The sequence below is a fragment of the Pelodiscus sinensis genome, chromosome 7 (genome assembly GCF_049634645.1).
Source record: "Pelodiscus sinensis isolate JC-2024 chromosome 7, ASM4963464v1, whole genome shotgun sequence".
Taxonomy (NCBI): domain Eukaryota; kingdom Metazoa; phylum Chordata; order Testudines; family Trionychidae; genus Pelodiscus; species Pelodiscus sinensis.
In genome coordinates this window covers 43,578,874-43,601,626 of record NC_134717.1, presented here as the reverse complement: position 1 = coordinate 43,601,626, position 22,753 = coordinate 43,578,874, and the positions used below count along the sequence as shown (strand labels likewise).

Here is a 22,753-nt window from a genome sequence, read left to right as displayed (position 1 = left end):
AACTGGGTCAGACCAATAGTCTGTCTAGTCCAGTATCTTGTCTTCTCCCAGTGGCCATTGCCAGATGCTTCAGAGAGAATGAACAGAACAGGGCAATTTATCATGTGATCCATCCTCTGTCATTCAGAAGTCCCAGCTTCTGTCAGTTAAAGATTTAGGAACACCCAGAATATAGGATTGCTTTTTTTGACAATCTGGGCTAACAGCCACTGATGGATCTACCCTCCCTGAATTTATCTAATTCATTCTTTCTCTCTCTCTCTCTTTTTAAACCTATTTATGCTTTGGGCCTTCACTAATTCTCTGTCAATGACTTCTATAGGTTGGTTGTGCATTTTGAAGATGTACTTTCAGTTGTTTATTTAAAACCAGTGGCTTATTAATTTCATTGGGTGTTCCTGGGTTCTCATGTTATATGAATAGGTAAATAACATTTCCTTATTCACATTTTCCACAACTTTCATGATTTTATAGACCTCTATCATACCCATTTAGTCATCCTTTTTCTAAGCTGAACAACCTTGATCCAGAAAGCTTTTAGTTTCTCCTCATTTGGAAGCCATTTCATACTCTGAATCGTCTTTATTACACTGGAACTGGAAAATATTTTGAGCGGTATCCTGGACAAAGTACGGAAGGTGTGGGTACATCATGGATTTATATATTGGCATTTTGATATTTTTTGTCATCCTTTATCCCTTTCCTAATGGTTTCTGACACTATTAACTTTTTTGACAGCTTCTGAACATTGAGAACTAGCTACAAAGACTCCAATATCTTTTTTTGAGTGGTAACAGCTAATTTAGACACATCATTATTTATGTACACTTGTGATTGTTTTTCAAAATTCATTATTTTGCATTTATAAATATTTGACTTTCATCCGCGTTTTTGTTGCTCAGTCTCAAGTTTTGAGAGCCCTTTTATTTTTTTGCAGTCTGCTTTGGTGTTATCTGTAAACTTTGTCACCTCACTATGAACCCCTTTTTTCAGATCATTTATTAATATATTGAACAGTATTGGTCCCACTATAGCATTTTGGGGAACCCCACTATTCTCTCCACAGTGAAAACTGGCCATTTATTCCGACCCTTTGTATCCTCCTTTTTAACCAGATGGGGTATGTCTACACTACCACCCTAGTTCAAACTTGGGTGGTTAATGTAGGCAACCAGAGTTGCAAATGAAGCCCGGGATTTGAATTTCCCGGGCTTCATTTGCATATTGCCGGGCGCCGTCATTTTTAAATGTCCGCTAGTTCGGACTCCGTGCCCGCGGCTACATGCGGCACGAACTAGGTTGTTCGGATTAGGAACGAGGTGTACTGGTAGTTCGGAATAGGAAGCCTAATCCGAACTACCTAGTTCATGCCACGTGTAGCCGCGGGCACGGAGTCCAAACTAGCGGACATTTAAAAATGGCGGTGCCTGGCAATATGTAAATGAAGCCCGGGAAATTCAAATCCCGGGCTTCATTTGCAACTCCGGTTGCCTACATTAACCACCCTAGTTCGAACTAGGGTGGTAGTGTAGACATACCCTTACTGATTACACCAGTAGTCACCAAACTTCACCAAAGGTTTTCAGGGAAACTAAACAGGGAAGGGATAGGAGGGAAGGTACACAAGTGGACCTTTGGTGCATGACCTTATCAAAGGCTTTCTGAAGAATCCAATTACATCATATCACCTGCATCACTCTAATCCACATGCTTATTGACCGCCTCAGATAACTGTAATAGTATGGTAAGATGTGATTTCCATTTACAAAAGCTGTGTCGACTCTTCTGTAACATATGTTTATGTCTTATACTTTTGTTCTTTATTGTTGTTTCAACCAGTTTGCCTAGCATTGAAGTTAGGCTTACTGGTCTGTAATTGCCAGGATCACCTCTGGCGAGTTATTTAAAAATTGGTATTACATTTACTACACTCAAGTCATCTGGTACAGAGGCAGATTTCAGTGGTGAGTTGCATACCACAGTTAGAAGTTCTATCATTTCATATTTGAGATCTGTCAGAACTCTTGAGTAAAGACCATCTGGTCCTGATAACTTCCTACTATTTCATTTACCAAAACTTCCTGTATTGACTCCTCAGTCTGGTCATGTCCTCTGTTAGGTGTGGAAATCTCTCTCATTGGGAAGGAAGGGAAAACAAGAAAGTGCGCGTTCCACCTCTGCCCACAATAGTGCGTCTGCTTTCTTGGCTTCCCTTCCTTCCCTGTGCTCAGGGAAGGGGGGGGGGGGGGAGGTTAGGATGGTGGCACAGGATCCTAAGTGGCTGGATTTTTTTTTTTTAAAGGAGCCATATGTGTGCTTCTTCCAGTGTTGTCTGCAGATCCTGCACCAGAGATCCTTATCCCTAGAGACCCCCATGTGCCAACTGAGCTGCCCCTGCCACCTCTCCCCTAGCCAGACCCCCACCAGCACCCTGGCCCCAGGCCAGACCCTCAACCAGCATCCTGCTCCTGCCCCCTCCTTCCGGGCCAGACACCTATCCGCAGCTTGTCCCTGTACCTGACTTTCCACCCAGATTCTGCACCCCCATCCCTATCCCACTCACTGGCAGCCCTGTCCTGGAACTCCAGAAGAGTTAATCTGGCCTGAACCTCAGTCCTATTACCCCCCCCCCCCCCCATAGGGTTGGGCTGCTAAGGGAGTGAGGTGTCTCCGTTGGAGCCACATCAGTGAGGCTTGGGCAGTTTTGGAGGGGTTGCTTTTTGCATCTCACTTGTGTAGTCCCCGACAGATTTTTTTTTTCTGTGGGTCAGTGGCCCCTGATCCAAAACATGTTCCCTGCCCTTCATAAATAAAGACAATGCTGAAATGTTTTGTGTTGGACATAATATTTTATTTAAAAATGAAGCCTGGACAGCACGCTCCCCATTGGGGCCCAGCCCACATCTGGCCTCAGCATTATAACACTCCTACACACGCGCACACACCCAGACTCCAACTCTGAGCCCATCAGACCCCTATGCCCTGAGCCCTTATATATCCCCTTCTCCACCTCCTCCTGCACCCAAATTCCCTCCCAGATCTTGCACCTCTCACCCCTGCCCACACCCAAATCTCTCATTCCTACCCCAGAGCCTGCACCTCCTGTCTCAACCCAGTGAGAGTAAGTAAGGGCTGGAGACACAAGTGATGGAGAGGAGGGAAATGGAGAGCAGGGGCCTCAAGGAAGTTGGGGAAGAGAGAGGCTACATTGATGTTTCTCAAACTGTGCTCCACAGAGCCCCAGGGCTCCGCGAGACATCTCCAGGGGTTCCACGAGGTTGACAAAATGGAAACATCGATAGGTACAACACATACAATCAGTGGACCGCTGGGGCTCCACATAAATTTTTAAACATGTAAAGGGCTCCGAAGCCCAAAAAGTTTGAGAACCATTGGGCTAGATCTTGGTTTGCCCTGATATTTAAAAAGTGATCTTGGGTGTAAAAAGATTGGAGACCACTGCCCTAGGAGGAGCAAACACCGGTGGTTATTAGGAAGAAGAGCCTGGGATAAGGAAGGTGCTGGGGAAGGTGTGAGGAAGTAGCCCTGGGGTTTTGTAGCTCTCTCTCAGCTGGTCTTAGAGACTTTTTTTTTTTTTTTTTTAAATAAATATTGCAAGGCCATGGGCTGGATCCCGAAGTAGATGGTGAGTCCCGGTTCCCCCCCAGTACCTTCCACACCTATTTCCACTCAGGGAAAATACTTTAGAATTGGGCTTACCCTCTATACTTAATGCTGGCTTATGGTGAAAGAAGCTCAACAAACAGTAAGCTGATGCCCTAAGTGTGGTCCCCAAATTGAGGGCTGTTGTGGCAAGCAATCCACCTGAAAGCGCAGGACCCATGAAGTGCAAGAGTAGGAGCTCTGTCACAGTACCTTTGTCTCCTTTAGTTCCCCTCTGGTCTCCACAGTCTTTTCTCAAACTCGGAGTATACAACTTGCACCAAATGCGCATACAACCCACAGATGTGGTGTACTGTCCCAGCTAGTGGTACTAAGACCACTTACAGAGTGAATGAATCTACTCCACAGCCTTAGCTAACTGCTAGCTGGCTTTTAGCTCATGCAGTACCAGTGCCTGTCACACACCAGTTTTACACACACAGACACACCAACTGTAAACCAGTTGCATTCAGTGTAATAATTTGCAAAGCTCCAACTCTACTGCTGGGCCTCTGCCAGCATTCTTTTTACTCTTGTGGGGTTTTGTTTGTGTATGTGGCTGAGAGGGTGGTGGTTGGTTTTTTGAGGGGTTTAGGACAGGAGAGTTGTTGGTTTGTTGGCCTATGTTTAGAGAATGTTTGTTTCGTAAGTGTAGCTGTCTCTGTCTGCTTCAGTACTTTCCTGTTTGTTGCTCTTGTTTGCTAGCTCTCTGGGCTAGTAAGTTGGTCCAATAAAAGCTGGTCAGAGTTAGTTCAATAAAAGATATTGCCTCAGCCACCTTTTTCTCTTTGCTATCCTGGGACCAACACCGCTACAACAACACTGCATCGGTAGGTTGAAAGTCCAAACTACATAAATGCTAATTGTCAGCCATTGAGTATACTTCCTATTTGTTAAAAGCGAAATCTTTCTTGCTGATCATGCACAAATCCAGAGTCGTAACTAGTTAATTTGGCCCCTGAGGCAAGACCGTCTTCAGCGCGGACAGAGGTGCTGACGTGGCATGAGCGAAGACAGCATAGTAGCTGACTTTTCTGTGCCCCCTCAGCTATGCGCCCAAGTAGGGTTCCCAGGTGTCTAGTATTGACCCAGACAGTCCGTTATTTTTGCCTCCTGTCTGGTTTAAAAAAAAAATTCAGCAAATACCAGACACCTAAAATGTCTGGTGTATTCTGATATTTTTCCCCCCTTTCCCCTGCAAGGAGGCAAAAATACTGGACACCTGGCAACCCTACGACACACTCAGCAACTCCACCACCAGGCCCCCTGGAGTCCCTGCCTGGGTTGCCCCTGCCCCCCTTCCCACTTACGTGGTTCCGCAGGGGCTTGTCTTGTGGCTGAAACAGAAAACCAAAATGGCCACCGGCAAAAAAGCCTCTTCTTAAAGGAGTCATGCTGATTTTTTTTTTAATTTTTATTTATATATATATATATAGGCTCAACAACTTTGATCTCTTCCCCCCTCCCTTTTTTTTTCTCAACAGAATTTTTTTCCCAGTGTGTTTTCTTTTTTGGGGGGGGGAAGGGGTTCAGTATTTTTGGTTAAACCATCTGGCAACCCTACGCCCAAGGCAAGTGCCTCACTCACCTCACCCTTGTTACAACCCTGCACAAATCATACACTGCACATCTTTAATCTATTGCATGTTGGGGGAGAGTCAATATGTTTACCAAACAAAATACAACTACTGAAACTAATTACAGTGCATTCCTCTTCATACAGGCTCACCGTGATAGACCGTTATAGATCGGGGTGGCCAACCTGTGGCTCTGGAGCCACCTGTGGTTCTTCTGAAGTTAATATGCAGCTCCTTGCTCAGGCAGTGACTCTGGGGCTGTAGCAACAGGTGCCAGTTTTCCAGTGCTTAGTTCCTGGCTCCACCTCCTCTTCCAAGTGTATTGCCACTCACTCCTTCCCTCCTCCACAAAGCCTCCTGAGTGCCAGGAAACAGTTGAGTGCAATGGGCAGGAGGCACAGGGAAGGAAAAAGAGGCATTGATTGGTGGGGCTGCTGGTGGGCAAAAGATGCTGGAGATGGGAGAGGAGACATAAGAACGGCTGTACTGGGTCAGACCAAAGGTCCATCTAGCCCCGTATCCTGTCTACCGACAGTGGTCAGCACCAGGTGCCCCAGAGAGGGTGGACCGAAGACAATGATCAAGCAATTTGTCTCCTGCCATCCCTCTCCAGCCTCTGACAAACAGAGGCCAAGGACACCATTTTATCCCCTGGCTAATAGCCTTTTATGGACCTAACCTCCATGAATTTATCCAGCTTCTCTTTAAACTCTATTATAGTCCTAGCCTTCACAGCCTCCTCTGGCAAGGAGTTCCACAGGTTGACAACACGCTGTGTGAAGAAGAACTTCCTTTTATTAGTTTTAAACCTGCTACCCATTAATTTCATTTGGTGTCCTCTAGTTCTTCTATTATGGGAACTAATAAATAACTTTTCTTTATCAGCCCTCTCCACACAACTCATGATTTTATAGACCTCTATCATATCCCCCCTCAGTCTCCTCTTTTCTAAACTGAAAAGTCCCAGTCTCTTTAGCCTCTCCTCATATGGGACCCGTTCCAAACCCCTAATCATTTTAGTTGCCCTTTTCTGAACCCTTTCCAAGGCCAAAATATCTTTTTTGAGGTGAGGAGACCACATCTGTACACAGTATTCAAGATGTGGGCGTACCATAGTTTTATACAGGGGCAGTAAGATATTCTGGGTCTTATTTTCTATCCCTTTCCTAATAATTCCTAGCATCCTATTTGCCTTTTTGACCGCTGCTGCACTCTGTGTAGAAGTTTTCAGAGAACTGTCCACGATAACCCCAAGATCTCTTTCCTGATTTGTCATAGCCAATTTAGCCCCCATCATACTGTACGTATAGTTGGGGTTATTTTTCCCGATGTGCATTACTTTACACTTATCCACATTAAATTTCATTTGCCATTTTGTTGCCAATCACTCAGTTTGGTGAGATCTTCTTGGAGTCCCTCACACTCTGCTTCTGTCTTGACTATCCTAAACAGTTTGGTATCATCTGCAAACTTTACTACCTCACTGCTTACCCCTTTCTCCAGATCATTTATGAATAAGTTGAAAAGGATTGGTCACAGGACTGACCCTTGGAGTACACCACTAGTTACCCCTCTCCAATCTGAAAATTTACCATTTATTCCTACCCTTTGTTTCCTGTCTTTTAACCAGTTCTCAATCCAAGAAAGGACCTTCCCTCTTATCCCATGGCCATGTAATTTACACAAGAGCCTTTGGTGAGGGACCTTGTCAAAGACTTAGATTTTCAGAAAGCATACTATATCTACTGGATCCCCCTTGTCCACATGTTTGTTAATCCCTTCTAAGAACTCTAAAAGATTAGTAAGACAGGATTTCCCTTTACAGAAACCATGTTGATTTTTGTCCAATAAATTATGTTCTTCTACATGCTTCACAATTTTATTCTTTACTATTGTTTCGACTAATTTGCCCGGTACTGAAGTTAGACTTACCGGTCTGTAATTGCCAGGATCGCCTCTAGAGCCCTTTTTAAATATTGGTGTCACGTTGGCTACCTTCCAGTAATTAGGTACGGAAGCCGATTTAAAAGATAGATTACAAACCACAGATAATAGCTCAGCAATTTCCCATTTAAGTTCTTTTAGAACCCTTGGATGAATGCCATCCGGTCCCGGAGATTTGTTAACATTAAGTTTTTCTATTTGTTCCAAAACCTCCTCTAATGACACTTCAATCCAGGACAGTTCCTCAGATTCATCACCCACAAAGGACGGTGCAGATTCAGGAATCTCCCCAACGTCCTCAGCCGTGAAGACTGAAGCAAAGAAATCATTTAGTTTCTCCGCAATGGCTTTATTGTCCTTGATTGCTCCTTTTATAGCTCGATCATCTAGGGGGACCCACAGGCTTTTTAGCAGGCTTCCTGCTTCTAATGTTCTTAAAAAACATTTTGTTATTTCTTGAGTTTTTGGCTAGCTGTTCCTCAAAATCATTTTTTGCTTTTCTTATTACATGTTTACACTTGATTTGACAGTGTTTATGTTCCTTTCTATTTATCTCACTAGGATTGGACTTCCACTTCTTAAAAGATACCTTTTTGTCCCTCACTGCTTCTTTTACATGGTGGTTAAGCCACGGTGACTCTCTTTTAGGTCTTTTGCTATGTTTTTTTAATTTGGGGTATACATTTAAGTTGGGCCTCTATTATGGTGTCTTTAAAAAGTTTCCATGCAGCTTTCAGGGATTTGGCTCTAGTCACTGTGCCTTTTAATTTCTGTTTAACTAACCTCCTCACCTGCTCAGAAATTACTGTAGCTCTTTGGCAATGTACATTGGTAAATGGTGACTCTTTTTCAGGCGCAGGTTGGCCACACCGGTTATAGATCAAGCATGTTGGTATTTGCTCACAATAAAGGAAGGAAAGAACCTGGACTATAGTGTACAAAAGTTAATGTACCTATGCCAGTGATGAGTCAGGATTACAAGGATGGACAATTGGTTTTTGGTATAAAACTGCAGTGTGAGCTGCAGATAGGAAAAAAGTAACACCAAAAGAATGTCATAACTCCCTCTATTTTGATAAATGTTACATACACACACACACACACACACACACCCACACACACCCCTGATTTTTTTTTTTTTTGCCAATTTATCTGACAAAAGCCATATCCTCTATTTCTAATGGCTGCTAAGTGAAATAAAAGCACCTAGCTAAAGTACAGGAAAAGAACTGTGAATTGTAGGTCATACTAGAGCATTGCACGGTTGTCTTTTCAGTGAAATGGAGGGGTACACTGGACCAAAGTCTGAAATGACTGCAACCCTACTGACTGCATTGATCTAATAGCATTTTGGAGGCTTCAAAATGGATGGTATTTTTTCACTTCAGCCTCCGAGTTAAATTTATTTATTTAAGCCTTTAAAAAAGATTGTTTGCTTGCTCTTTGTTTACTCGGCCTGCAGAAACCAAAACCACACGCAAGCCAAACAGTAGTCTAATGTGATGAGAGCTGTGCAAAAATCTTGCCTCAAGCTTCCAACCCACTCTGCCTAAGTCTGGGTGAATTGTTGAATTTCAGCCCATGCTCGCATAGCTTCATAACACGCGCCCTTGGGAGTTCCCTGAGCTCATTCCCCTGCTGTTGGCAGCAAACCTGCACATCCTGTTTTCTCTCCCACCTGTCCCAGAAGCCTCACTTCAACCAGTCTTTAGAAACAGCTTCTAGCCTTCTACCTGTGGGGCACTGAAGACACATGGGAGAGAGCCAAGGGGACCGTTTGCCACTGGAGAAGCAGGATAGGAAGGCAGGGCATTGCCTCCTGCGTGGTTCGTCTTCCCCCCCCATCCTTCTTTTTTTCTAAACAATGTGTGATTGGGAAAATGGAGAGGCCTGTTTTGGGAAAGGAGTGGTCTTAGAAATTTGAATTTGTTAAACTTCCAGGCCTACCTGCAGTCTTGGTTCACTTCCACCCCCTTGAATTTCTTAAGAAGCCAGTTTCTGCTTACAAATTCTAAAATGATCCATTAAAAAGTAAGGGTAACTTAATAGTACAGTTTTATGCAAAACTGGATAGTTGAAATAAGTAACAAATAAACAACCAGTCTTCAAGGAAACATGAATAGATCAGTAAGTAAGTAATTGGACTAATTTATCTTTGAGCTACCTACATGCATGCATTTTATTTAGGAATTGTATATTTCTCCTTCTGCTAAAGATGCTTTCTCTGGGCATTTGTAATGGTGGTGTTATACACCGTTTTTTAACCAAATTCTTTGGTAGTCTTTTGCCACAGCATTTAAATAAGGAAAACAAATTATTTCCCATTTCACTCAGCTGAAGCAGTTAAAAGATTTTTCTTGTAAGCAAAAAGCAAGACCATTTTTTTCCTCCCCTGTATTATGGCATAGTAACTGGGCAAGCAACTGCAGCTGTGTAAAGGCTGTCTTAAGAAACAGGATGGTTGTGGTTTGCTGTAAGAACTAATTTTCCTGTTGACTTTTTTTTTAACAGGAAGTTGAAGGCAACTGCATAGGTCTTAATTAGCTCTTTTGTTATATTAAAATTCAATATTTAAAATTTGAAAGCTAAGATTAGGAATAGATTATGTTCCACTTTATTTGAGCATGAGAGTTGAAAATATGGATAAGTCTGAAAAAGAAATGTTAAGCACTTACGGGGGTACTGTCAATTGATAATATCTACTTCTCTTTGGGACTATTTCACTTAGTACTGTAACTCCTGTCACTACAAAGATTGAAGATAATTTCTTTCTTTGTGTGCCTTTGACAGTGCTGTTTGTAGACTCAGTAAGTTAGTCAGCTTCTCCTTTAATTTGCATTGGTGTCTCAAGTAGCAGCAGCAGAGAGGAAAAACTTGTTTTAAAGGAGAATATAAACCTACAAACGTGGGCAGAGTCCTGAGGCAGCAGTAGACCTTGAAACTATTTTGAATTCCATTTCCCTTCCTCCAGTTAGATTTCAAGTTGATGGTGTTCTTTTGCCATTTCTCTCCCTGCCCCCTCCCGCCCTTGTTGAAGACTTTTGGCCAGGGTTATATAATAATTTGTGATTGGGGGCTTCGCCAATATTTTGGTAAGTGGTCATGGGTCACATTTTTCAATGGAGGGGGTACAGGGTCTGGGACAGAGGTACAGAAGCGAGCTCAGGGTAGGGGATTGGTGTTCAGGAGAGGGTGTGGAGTCTGAAGGGGGAGTTTGGGTAAAGGAGGGGGTTGTGACCTGGGTCAGGAGATTGGAGTGCAGAGTCTGGAAGGGGGTATGGGTGCAGCAGAGAGGAGTGTAGGAGGGGGTACAGGGTCTGGCAGGGAACTGTGAGCTGGGGTGCAAAGGGCTTGGGTGATGACCGAGGTGGAGAGCTGAGATGTGGGAGAGACATGGAACAGTCAGGGGCTTTGAGTGGCTTGGGGGCTGCTCCCTGCCTGAGGGTCCCAGCGAGGCATGTCGCAGGCAGGATTCAAAGGGTTGGTGGGCTGTATCTTGCCTGCAGACCATATCTTGTTTGCTCCTGCTTTAGGCAATATTCCTTATGATCTTGATTCCGGAAAACACAAGCACATCAATGGGACTAAAGTACACGTTTAAAGTTAAGCACATTCTTACATGGGGCCTATGTAAACTTCTCTGCTCACCTCTCTGTAGCATGGATTTGCAATTTGTTTATGAATTTACAAAAAACTAGGGAAATAAGTTTTCTGCTTTGCAACACACTAGCATCTTGAGAGAGCTCCATTTCTAACCAAGTTTTTCCTAATGCACCTAAACCTTGTCATTTCTGAGATATTACAGAACTGTGAAGTGGTGATTTGACTCCAAATGGTTACTAACAAACAGCTCAGATAATTGAACTTCCCTTTTCTAGCATGAATATGATTTTAATCAGCATATTCTATATATCATGTAAGGTTGCCAACTATGACTGAAGCTATTCTGGGAGATTTTTTTCCCAAGATGATATAATGTCAGTTTCTTAAAATAATCTATTAAAATCTCCAGGATTGATTTCAACAGTCACTGGGTGGTTGATGCTGATTCCAGGAGGGTTGGCAATTCCGCTAGCATGAGGTAGAGCTGAAATAAGTAGAATTTGGTTTTATTCAAGTCTTCTTTTGAGACTTCAAAAATAAGTATGGGGGAAGAAAATAAGATTTGTGTTCCTCTGAATAACCTCAGTGGGCAATATTGCTGTCATCAAGGAGGCCGGTGGACAGTTTTATTCTGATTCCCCTTACTTTTAAGTATTCTATATAAGTATGTCACTGCCCTGTGCTATTAATGCCTATTTGTTTGAACTGACAACAAAAACACACAGAGAGAAGGGGATGGAGGAAGCTTGACCATGCAAATCTCTGACACTCTGTGTGTGTCTCTGTCATTCTCACAAACACACTGTTCTTCACTCTTACCTCCTGACCCAACACATACATGGGCAGATTGTTTTTACTAATTTTACTGCTTGTAAAGTGTTACTTTTGGGTTTTGATTGGTCTGTGCATTTCATAATTTTCATTTATCTCTTATGAGTTCTAAAACGCCTAACCTGTGGTGGCTGGAGTCATTATCTCTGTGGTAATTGCTGCTCATGGAAGTGGGTGGCATGTCCCTGCAGCCCCTGAGAAGGGCAGAGCAGGGGATCTTCACATGCTGTCCTTGCCTGCAGACACCACTCCTGTGTCAGTCCCCGTAATACACGAGGTTCGAAAGGATGCTGGAAAGGATAAGACCACAACTGGGGGTTTTAAAAAGCACAAACTGATTTTATTTTGATGGCGCCAGACAATCATCAGAACAAAAATTAAACAGATTGCCAGACAACACAAAACAATTCCCTGAGGCTTTTCTAAATCACAATAATTCCCAATAACTGCCCAGGGGTTAGGAACAGTTGAATTAACACTGGTATTGTTCATAGTGCTGATTATTTACACAACTTTATACAAGGAAACAGTAAAAACCCTAAACCACAACTATTTATAAACTAACTTAGTAACTTTTTAACCACTGTCACTTGACAAGCAATAAGGACAACAACTAAAAAATCAATTAGGATAGGGATGATGACGGGGGGGGAGGGGTTATACCAGTTCTGGAGACATCAGGAACACAAGTACCAGTCACATGCTCATAAACTGTCTCCACTCGGGTCGACCAACTCGGAGTACGCTCAGTAAGACTCGAGAGAGGGGGGTGCAAGGCGTCTGGGTGATCAGACCAGGCGTTCACTCGATGTGAATCCCCCGTGAAAGAGGGGCTGCCTGCCTGTTTTATTGCCTGTGAACTTATCACCCCATAGGATGGTTTTTGCTGCAGTGGGTGGAGTAGCAGGCCTGAGCACAAGTCAGCCCATTGGCTGATCTTTCCCTGCAATGGGTGGAGCGAGCAGGGGAAGATTATTAATTTACACGCCCTTATATGGAAAACACTCCACCTCACAGACAGAGCCCCCTATACCAGCCTCAGAGGTATTACAGGCTATGGCTCCCTGCGACAGGCAGCCATTTCTGATGTTCTGTCTCGGACAGCCTGCAGCTCCTATTGATCTGTAATGGGGAACTGTGGCCAGTGGAAGCTGTGGGCTCAGTGACTGTAGATGAGGGGCAGCATATGGAGCCATTGCTGTACATGCCAGCTGCTTCCAGGAGTGGTGCAGGGCCGGGCAGGAGTAGGCCTGCCTTAACCCCACTGCTCCACCACCTGGAAGCCGTCTCTGATAAGTGGTGCCCAGCCAGAGCCTGCTTCCTGAACCCTTGTCCCAACCCTGAGCCGCCTCCTACACCCAACTTCCTGCCCAGATGTGAGTTCCCCTGTCCCCAAACTCCTTCCCAGAGTTTGCACCCTGAAACCCTACTGGACCCCAATCTCCCACCCTGGGCTAAGCCTGGAGCCCCTCCCACACTCAAAAGCCCTTGGCCCAAGACCAGAGTCTGCACTCCAATACCCTACTCAGGACAGGTGAGGAAGGGGGATGGAGTGAGCAGGGTGAGGCCTCGGAGAAAGGGTGGAGCTGGGGCAGGTCCTCGAAGGGGCAAGAAGGAAGTGGGGCAAAGGTATTTGTGTTTAAGGTAGATCTTACATTTCACTTAAATTGAAAAAGTGATCTTGTGGTTGAAAAGGTTGGAGACCACTGCTCTAATAACTCACGTACAACATGGCTAACTTAGGTCAAGATGTGAGGGGAGGTTGTTGTATTTGTTAGGAGATGTTTCGACTGAGATAAGGTTTTAGAACTCTTAACCAAAAGAGGTTGTTAGAGAATTATTAAAAGTAGCTGAATATGAGGTTGAGCATGAAATTAGAAGCCTAACCTGCCTGAAACTAGTTCTGTTTGTATCTGCTGCTGTTGTTGCTACAGCCTGCACTGGAGATGTCAAAACTCCATAGTTGCACATATTACTAATGGCCATTGGAGTCTCCTCAGCAGCTGAAACAGTATGTGCCACTGTAAGTGTAGACATACTTCTAGAGTACAGATGCCACATACCCAGCTAGCATGGCTATAAGTATCATCATAGATGGTGAGGCTCAACTAAGGCGAATAGAGTAGAGGGCCCTCCACACCAGAACCCTAACGGTGTGTATTTGACACAGGCCAGCCAAGCAGTTCCATCACAATCTATGCTGTTGAGACTTTTCTTTCTAACATATGTTGCACTGTGAAGCCTAGGTTTTTGTTATGATAATAATTTGCATTTATATGTCGTCTTCACACTTGCACATCCCCAAATGCTTTGGGCTAGACTGCCCTTTACCCAGCCATACATGGAAATAAGGCCTCCATTGCATGGCCAGGTAAGGGCAGCCTAGACTGCAAGGCCAGACTGATGGTTTCTCACTCTGTGAAGAGGCAGGTGGGAGAAGCCGGGGCTGTGTATACTACTCGCCAGCCAGCGTAGCTTGCCAGGCACACCACAAGGAGTAAGTGCTCCCAAAAAGAAATGAAGTAACGTAGGGCACGTGTACAGTAGGAAATTATTTTGAAATAACTTATTTCAAAATAATAACTCCTGAAATAGGTATTTCAAAATAAGCTTATTCCCCCAGGGAAGTAGGAATACAGATTTTGAACTAACCAGCCTGTTATTTTGAAATAATGGGCTTGGTAGTGTGGACGTTCTGCTTATTTTGAAATAACCCCCCTTATTTCAAAATAACAACTCCTTAGTGTAGACCAGGGCATACTTTCTGTCAGCCCCATTCCAGTCCCGGAGAGTAAATCGGGCTCTGGGAAGAGGCACAGTACTTTCCTGGAGCTCATCCAAGGTCAGTGCAGCTAAATTGAGTCTTTATTCAGGGATGAGCATGAGCCTTGTGTTTCCCTGTAGCCCTTGATAAAGCTATAGAGGTAGCAGTACTATACTTGCAGACATCAGTGTTTAAATGGCTCCTCGGGGACTGCATCCTTTCTAAAGTAGGAATTTAGAAGTTCTAATAGCCAGTGGTGTGTTTTCAAAGTGTAATTTTCATACAGCAAAATCCCCGCAAGCATCTAAGACTTATCCTGAAGTGCTGGCTCAGGAGAAAATGTCATGGGATTCAATCAACATTTTGCTTGGGCATTACTGCACTTCCCAAGTGCCTGCCATCAGAGCAAGTTGTACTGAATAAAGTCCATCAGCAGGAGGTGCACAACTGAATTCCTACACATTGCATCTATGTTTTGGTGGTATTGCCTGATAACAAGGCATCCTTGCCTGATCTCATCTGGAATTACCATTTTTGCAAGTTACTGAGATCTTGTGTGGACCCCAGATTATGTATGTCACCATTGCTAATACATGTGTCTTTTTCTTGTCAAAGTTTAGAACATGAAATATTCTTCTAACGCTGATTTATACTTGGAAAACGTAGCTATTAAATCTGGTTCAGCAGTGAGGATAAAGTGTGAATAAGGAGTTAGATTTGTGACTTTACTGTACGTTGTTGTTGTTCCAGGTTTCATAGCAATATTGGAAAAAGTTCAACTGTAGACCATGCCTGTCCCTCCCCCTCCAGCTCCTCCGCCTCCCCCTACTCTTGCAGTGGTAAGTTTCAACTTAGAAGTAGTCTTATGAAATATACATTTAGAATAAATGTTGTTACAATCTACCATGTGAGTCATATCTAAGGGGCAAATTCTGGACCTTTGTGCATAATTGTGTATTGGGATTCAGGTAAGGGTGGTGGGAGAATACACCCCTTGCAGGAGTACTAGCAGTGTTGCTACTCCTTCCCAAGGAGTCCGTTGCTGTCCACATCTGCTGTCTATGTCTGTCTTCCGCACAGGAGGGTTAGTCTCATATATGGTTTCTCAATATGGGGTCAAAGCCCTATTTCAGGAGGCTGTGACCATCTTCTATCATTATAGCTACATAGGAGGTGGTTCATGAAACTTTTTTTCTGTTGTAACATGAGGCCATCCTATGGAGAAGGTTGACAACCATGGCCTCATGGAGCCTCCTATTTTATGAACAAAGACTCGGGATCATTCCCTGCCTATTTCTCCTCTGTGCTGCTCCTGGAAGCCATGACACACACAAGGTGCAGAAGCCTTCTGCACCATCTCTGTGGCTGCTGTTGCCATTTTCTGGGAAATGTCCATATTACTGAGCTGGCACATCAGGAACCCCTTTCAATGGGCATTAAATGATCTCAAAACAGTGGGGTTTTTTTGCAGTCTTTCCTCAGTGGTAGTTTTGCAAGGAAATGGATCAAAGTAGGGGAGATATCTAATGCAATAAATTACATCTGAATGAGTAATGTGGTGTGTTTTTCTCTCTCCCTCCTTTCCCTCCCCTTCCCCCTTTCAATCTTGAGAAGCTTTAGAAATGTCTGGAAAGTTTTGGGGACTCTTATATAACAATACAAAACATTTCCTCTCTCTTTTTTTCCCCTTCAACATGTTACGTCCGTATCCAAAAAGGGTCATGCAAAAATGACACTCTGAAAAGACAAAGCAGAGCCTAAAACCTTGAGTGGAAATCAGAAAGGCCTGGGATGTTTCTAGACTGTGCTTGGTCCTGCTATGAAGGCAGGGGACTGGACTTGATGACTTCTCGAGGTCCCTTCCAGTTCTAGGATTCTATGATGCTATGAAGTAGAGGATCAATATTTTATAGATATATTTAATAAAAACAGTAGTCAAATCCTTAGTTTCATTCCAAAGATATCCGGTATTTGGATATTATGTACTTTGGTGTGATATTTTTTTTTCTAGGAACTTCAATCTTTCTGTGCAAGTCAGCGATAGGTTTGGGGGGATACCCTTGTTCTAAATAGCAACCTTTTTCTTCCATCGTTTCAATTTTATATTTTTAAACTGGGATTTCTGAAAAAGGTACACATCCATCTTAGCTTCATATGTGTCAAATTTGAACTCTGAATGCTGGATGGAAGAGAGGACTGTTTTTCAAATGAGACCCTCCATGTGGCAATGGGTCCTGGGGGACCAGAATCTTTGCAAAGCTAACTGCTGTCAGTGCTGCATTTGAAAGAGGGAGATTTTGTGACACAAAAATGGTTTTACTGCATTTGGCTTGTAAATGGAGGTATCCATTATACACTGTACGTAAGCAGGACGCTTCAGTTTTGTATATTTGTTTGTTGTTTCATTTTGCAGGCAAATACCGAAAAGCCTTCCTTAAGCAAGTCTGAACAATCAGGGCGAAATGCTCTCTTATCTGATATTAGTAAAGGAAAAAAACTAAAGAAAGCTGTTACTAATGATAGAAGTGGCCCTATCCTAGACAGTAAGTACTATCTGAATGTAGTTAATGAATGATGAGTTAATATGCAAAATTACAGTTGTTTTTATCATTAGCACATGAAAAGATCCAGGATGGTCAGGCAAAATAAATTGTTGCAATATGATCATAAATAATTTTGCTATATTGGTGCATGTTTTAAATCACTTGAGATATCAATTACTGTTTATAATATGTGTATATTTGTGTTCTAATTCTGGTAAACCTATAGAAAATTGTAATTGGTAGAACTATGCTTAATGGTAGAGGGAAGTTTGCTTTCAAGGTTTGCAGTACTGCTTATTTTAAAGGCAGACTGCAGTGTTTTTTTGTTTTGTTTTTTTAAAGAACTACTTTAGATGGCTATAGAAAATATTCTTAATTTCAGAGCAGCATATAAAAAAATCTGCTCCCACTACTAATATGAAATGTTTGGCTGTTTTAATAATTACAAAAGAAACTGCATCTTGGTGTTGGGACAGGAAGATGAGAGCTTTGGCTGAACACCCAGGTTGAGTGTTAGAAGCACTGGTACTTTATCAGCTCTGACAAAGTGTCCATATTACAGTACAGGCAGTCCCCGGGTTACATGGATCCGACTTACATCGGATCCCTACTTACACACGGGGTGAGGCAACCCCGCACTAGCTGCTTCCCCCCAGCAGACCAGGGAGACGCGAAGCTAGCGTTCCCCCCCCCCCACCCCCCCAGCAGACCAGGGAGACGCGGAGCGGCTTTTCTCAGCAGACACCTCAGCTTGAGAATAAAGGACTGAGGGAAGTGAGGTGTGGGAGAATAAAACTGAGCTCTAGAGAAATGTTTGGCTAGAGTTTCCCCTACAATATGTACCAGTTCCGACTTACATACAAATTCAACTTAAGAACAAACCTACAGTCCCTATCTTGTACGTAACCTGGGGACTGCCTGTTTATGGCTGAAAAATACAAGCAAATACAAGTTCATATATATACATCTGTGAGAGAGCAGAGAACACAACCTAGGTCTCCTGATGGCCAATCCTATGACCTGCTCATTGCACCATGGTTCTCTACATTAGTCCCTTGCCTTTATTTAGAACTGGGAAAATACTTTGTGCCATTTCAGTCATGGAGTCACAATATTTGTCATGGTCACAGTACAGAAGCATTTTTATATTATAACCATGGCTGCCTGTTAGGAAAACAAGCTAAAATCCAGTCAGTCCATTTCTAGACCATACCAAAAGCAGTGCAAAAACAAATCACTGATCCCCTGAGGTTTGTACACTCTCCAGGCCTCTAAATTGGGCAGACCACCACCAGGAAGGACCCCTCTTCCCCAAGTTTTAGGTTGCTTATAGATGCATAGTAGAGAAGGACAAAGGCAAGACAGGGGCAAGGGGTTGGAAGCCCAACATGGAAGTGGCAGCTGAATGCCACATGGAATTCTCATTATCTCTACCTAGTGTAGTCCCAGCTTCTGCTAGGTTTTACCTGCTTCATAACCCTTTTATCTAAGACAGTGAAAAGAAAGGGGGGGGAGAGAGGCTATGGAAATGATTGGTTTATGTATTTAAAAATTCTGATTTTTGTTTCAACAGAACCAAAAGGATCAAGTGGTGGCGGCGGCGGCTTTGGCGGCAGCAGTGGTGGAGGAAGTGGTGGTGGCTATGGTGGAGGCAGTGGCGGTGGCGGCGGCGGTGGTGGCGGACCACCTGGCTTAGGAGGCCTGTTCCAGTCAGGAATGCCAAAACTTAGATCTGCAGTGAATCGAGATACTGGTAAGGAAAATTTCCTAGATCTATTAATTCAATTGACAATATTAAAAGCCATCTAAATGATAAACTTACAAAAACATTCATACAAGAGTAATAAAATAAGCAAGAGTTCTTTGGCTCAGGGAAGGCCTCCAAACATATGTAAACCTAGTACAACTAAAATATTTTAAGGGGCTAATTTTAAACTCTAACCACACAGTAAACTCAAAAGAAAACCAGTATTCACTCTTGTGCCTTTGAATTTCAGTTTCTATAGCCAATAAGGCCATCCCTTGAGTAACTAGGTACAAGGAAGGGAGTTAAGAAATGCAGTTTCAGACTTAAATTTGGCTTTGTTTATTTCATCCTTAGTGCTATGTTTTATATAGCAATATTTAGGGAGAGAAGTGAGAATCCTTCCTTCTCCACTCTCCCTGAAAGTTATTACTGAGAAATAAAAATCCAAGGGATTGAGACTACTTTCTGTGTAAAGTAATAAAGGCCAGATCCAGTCCATTGCTGCACCCTGAAAATGGAGCATCAAGAAGATCCCAAGCTAGAATTTCCTTAAGCCCTAGGAAAACTAGACCTCCTAGACTGGAAAGCACACTAAAGGGGCAAAATGTACCTGTTTAGGTATGTGGCGAATATCCCATCTGACTGTTGTGTAAATTGTCATACATTAGCTGGGCATACACACTTCTGCATTGCACAGGTTTTCAAATGAGCTGAAGAGTGCACCATGGAACAAAGCACCAGGCAAGACTTATAAAACTGAGGGTTTGACAGTCAGCACTAAGGATTGGGCTTTAGGAGATGTAATGGCTCCACCTAAATGTGTACTTAGGATGCTATTAGCAGGGGCAGCCCGAGGTGGGCTGCCAGCAGCTGGCGCCCCAGGCGGAATGCGCAATCGGTGCCACCCCTGGCTATTAGTTGCCTTTATTCATTCTAGATCTAACTTGCTGACACAACACTGTATTTCAGAGGTGGCATTATCTATGTTAGCCTTAATCCAAGGTTTAGAAGTTGTCTTAATCCAAGATTCTCAGCATAATAGGCCAGTGTTCCTTCAACTGCAAAACTGCCTTTTCAGAGAAACCCAAGCAAATCCATAAAAATAGAAGGGAGAGAGGGAAATGGAAGCATTTTTTCTATCTATCGGTCTGTCTGTCTGTATTTATTTATTTATTTATTTAGTGGTCAAATATTGATTGACCGTTCAGATGTTTTTGCTCACATGTTGAAAACCCAAAATTATTGTTCCTCGGATTTTTCAAGGATATTTTCTTTCTTCCTTGCTGTTGTTGGATGCATCAGGAAAGCTTGAAAATAAATCCAATTATATCATTAGCAATGGTCCATAATAGCTCTAGTCCAGTGGACTAGTATCTTGGGAGTATGCAAAGGTCTTCATGGGGACCATCTAGATTTTGTTTAGTTTTACAGCAGGCTACATAAAAAGCAGTAGCAAAGTCAGTACAAACTAAAACTTCTTTTAATCTGCCCTTCTTTTAAACTGCCCTACGTACTATACTCTGAAAAATAATTACAATATTTATATTCCAGTTGATTTATTTTATAATCATATGGTAAAAATGAGAGAGAAAACAATTTTTCAGTAATAGTGGGCTATGAAACTGTTGTCTTTTTGTATCCGATTTTGTAAGCAAATAGTTCTTAAGTGAGGTGAAATATGGGATATGAAAGACAAATCAGACTCCTGAAAGAGGTACAATAGTCAGGAAAGATTGAACACCACTGCTCTAATCTGTCATGAGTATCCTTTATATGTGGTCCTCCTGTGACTGAACATAATGGCTACTTTGGCACCATTGCTACAAATAATTAATTTAAATCACCCACTGAGTATCCTTATGGGACAAATCCTGCAGACTTCAGTCAGTCCTTATGCCCAGTACAAAATTCCCAGTGCATCTGACTAAAGACTTGAAGGTTTGGCCCATTTTCACAATGTGTTTTACCTTCTCTTGGCTATTGCCCAGCTTTTTATCCCGATGGGAGTAGTATTTCTTTCTCTTGTGTTTCCAGATTCTGGAGGAAACAGACCTCCCATGCTGCCACCAGGAGGAAGAACAACATCTGCCAAGCCTTTTTCACCACCAAGTGCCGTGGGCAGATTTCCGGGGCCGTCCCCTTTGGGACAAAGAAGTACCGCTCCTGAACCACAGAGAAACCGAATGCCACCTCCGAGACCTGATTTTGGTTCCAAACTGGATACAGGGCCTCCTCCTGTTCCAAATACTCCAAGACCCATTCCATCCGCTCAGCATAACAGAGCATCCCCTGCTGTGCCAGGAGTAAACAGGCAAACAAGCGCAGGGCCTATCCCTCCATCTTTCCCAGGAAACAGAAATACAGGATTTGGAGGATCTATTCGCCAATCGACTCCAAGTTCCTCACCTTCTTTCTCTAACAGACCTCCCCTTCCTCCTGCTCCTGGCAAATCAACAGATGACAAGCCGCCGCCGCCGCCGCTGCCTCCAACAGGAAATCGGCCGCTCCTCAGTCGGGAAACTACTTTTCCATCTCCACCACCTCAGAACAGTAAACCTCCTGTTCCTTCCACGCCTCGGCCATCTAATCTCTCTCAGGCTCCACCCCTGCCTCCAAATAGGCCAGGCTTACCTCCAGTTCCACCCATTTCAAGTGGAAATGATGACATGCCACGTCTTCCACAAAGGAATCTCTCTCTAGGTTCTCTTTCTGCTTCCAGCTTGCCTGGAACAGGTCGTTCTGGCCCTCTTCCTCCCCCTCCAAATGAGCGGCCTCCTCCTCCAGTAAGAGATCCACCTAGCAGATCAGGTAGGGTACCAAGTGTTTTTTCAGCTCTCTGGACCGCCCTTGTAATGACTCAAGTAATTGTCATCCACATGGTTTCAGTGAAGTAGCTGAATTTATCTCCAATAACACCAATTTCCTTCCTGCTTTTCCGAATGGAACATGAGCTGTAGTTTTAAGCAGACTGATATGTTTTGCTGTTTATTTGCCATATAAATTGAGGCCATAGACAAAAATGCCAATCTGTTTTAAAAATGAACTCCTCCTTTCACTAAAAGAGTGTAATGAACTGAGTTACAGCTTTAAAAGAACTATTCAGACTTGGATTAACTGCCAGGACCTGAGTTTGATTTGCAGTTATTTTGTAGCTGATACTTCATATCATTTCATTCCCACTCAAGTAACTTTCAGTTAGTAATTGTGCTGTAGTATTTACACATTAATTACTATCATAGTTAACAGCAACTACACACAAGGGCTGTGTCTACACTGGGCCACTTATTCCGGAAAATCAGCCGCTTTTCCGGAATAAGCTGTGAGCTGTCTACACTGGCCCTTGAATTTCCGGAAAAGCAACGACGCTCTACTGTACAAAATCAGCCACAATTCCGGAAAAGCTACGCTGCTCCTGCTCGGGCATAAGTCCTTATTCCGGAACACTGTTCCGGAATAGGGCCAGTGTAGACAGCCCAGTAGTCTTTTCCGGAAAAGCGTGTCTACATTGGCCACAGATGCTTTTCCAGAAAAAGGGCTTTTCCGGAAAAGCAGCCTACCAATGTAGACGCTCTTTTTCCAGAAATACTTATAATGAAAACTATTCTTTTTTAAGCATTTCTGGAAATTCATGCCAGTGTAGACACAGCCAAGATGTTTGATCATTATACTCCTTAGGCGCAACAAACTTGTATTATCTGTGGGTCCAATTAGATGAGGAATCCCCTGGGAATAGTTTGTCTGTGGCGATGATCACAAGTACTGTAATGGTTTGCAAAAACAGGGCCCTGTGAGTATTAAACATGGTGTATATTTATGGAAGTATGCAAATTAGTTTAATAGACTTTGTGGCAAGGGCCCTTCTTTCCCTTGCCAGACTCTGCACTCCTTCCTCTTGGCAAGATGGGCCTCACCCTCAGCAGAAGGTTAGGCTTGTGGCCTTCCTCTGGCATAGGGAGCCCAACCTCTCCTCCTGAAGCTTTAAAAAGGTCTCAGGCAGGCCTGGAGTGCAGTCACCTGACCCTAATTGATCCAAGGTAGCCCTGTCTCAGCTATTCCTACTCTGCTTGAAACAACCTCTTGT

At 43.3% G+C, this 22,753-nt stretch overlaps 1 protein-coding gene across 8 annotated transcripts in view; it reads left to right on the top strand.

Annotated features, from left to right (window-relative positions):
• WIPF1 (WAS/WASL interacting protein family member 1) overlaps positions 1-22,753 on the top strand; it is a 91,549-nt gene that overhangs the window by 52,265 nt on the left and 16,531 nt on the right. For all 8 annotated transcript variants that reach the window (XM_075933663.1, XM_075933667.1, XM_075933661.1 and 5 more), the window contains 4 exons: positions 15,133-15,221; positions 16,796-16,925; positions 18,499-18,678; positions 20,707-21,480. In XM_075933663.1, the coding sequence (XP_075789778.1) occupies positions 15,171-15,221; positions 16,796-16,925; positions 18,499-18,678; positions 20,707-21,480 (1,135 nt within the window). In that variant the 5' untranslated portion in view covers positions 15,133-15,170. The remainder of the gene's footprint in view (positions 1-15,132; positions 15,222-16,795; positions 16,926-18,498; positions 18,679-20,706; positions 21,481-22,753) is intronic.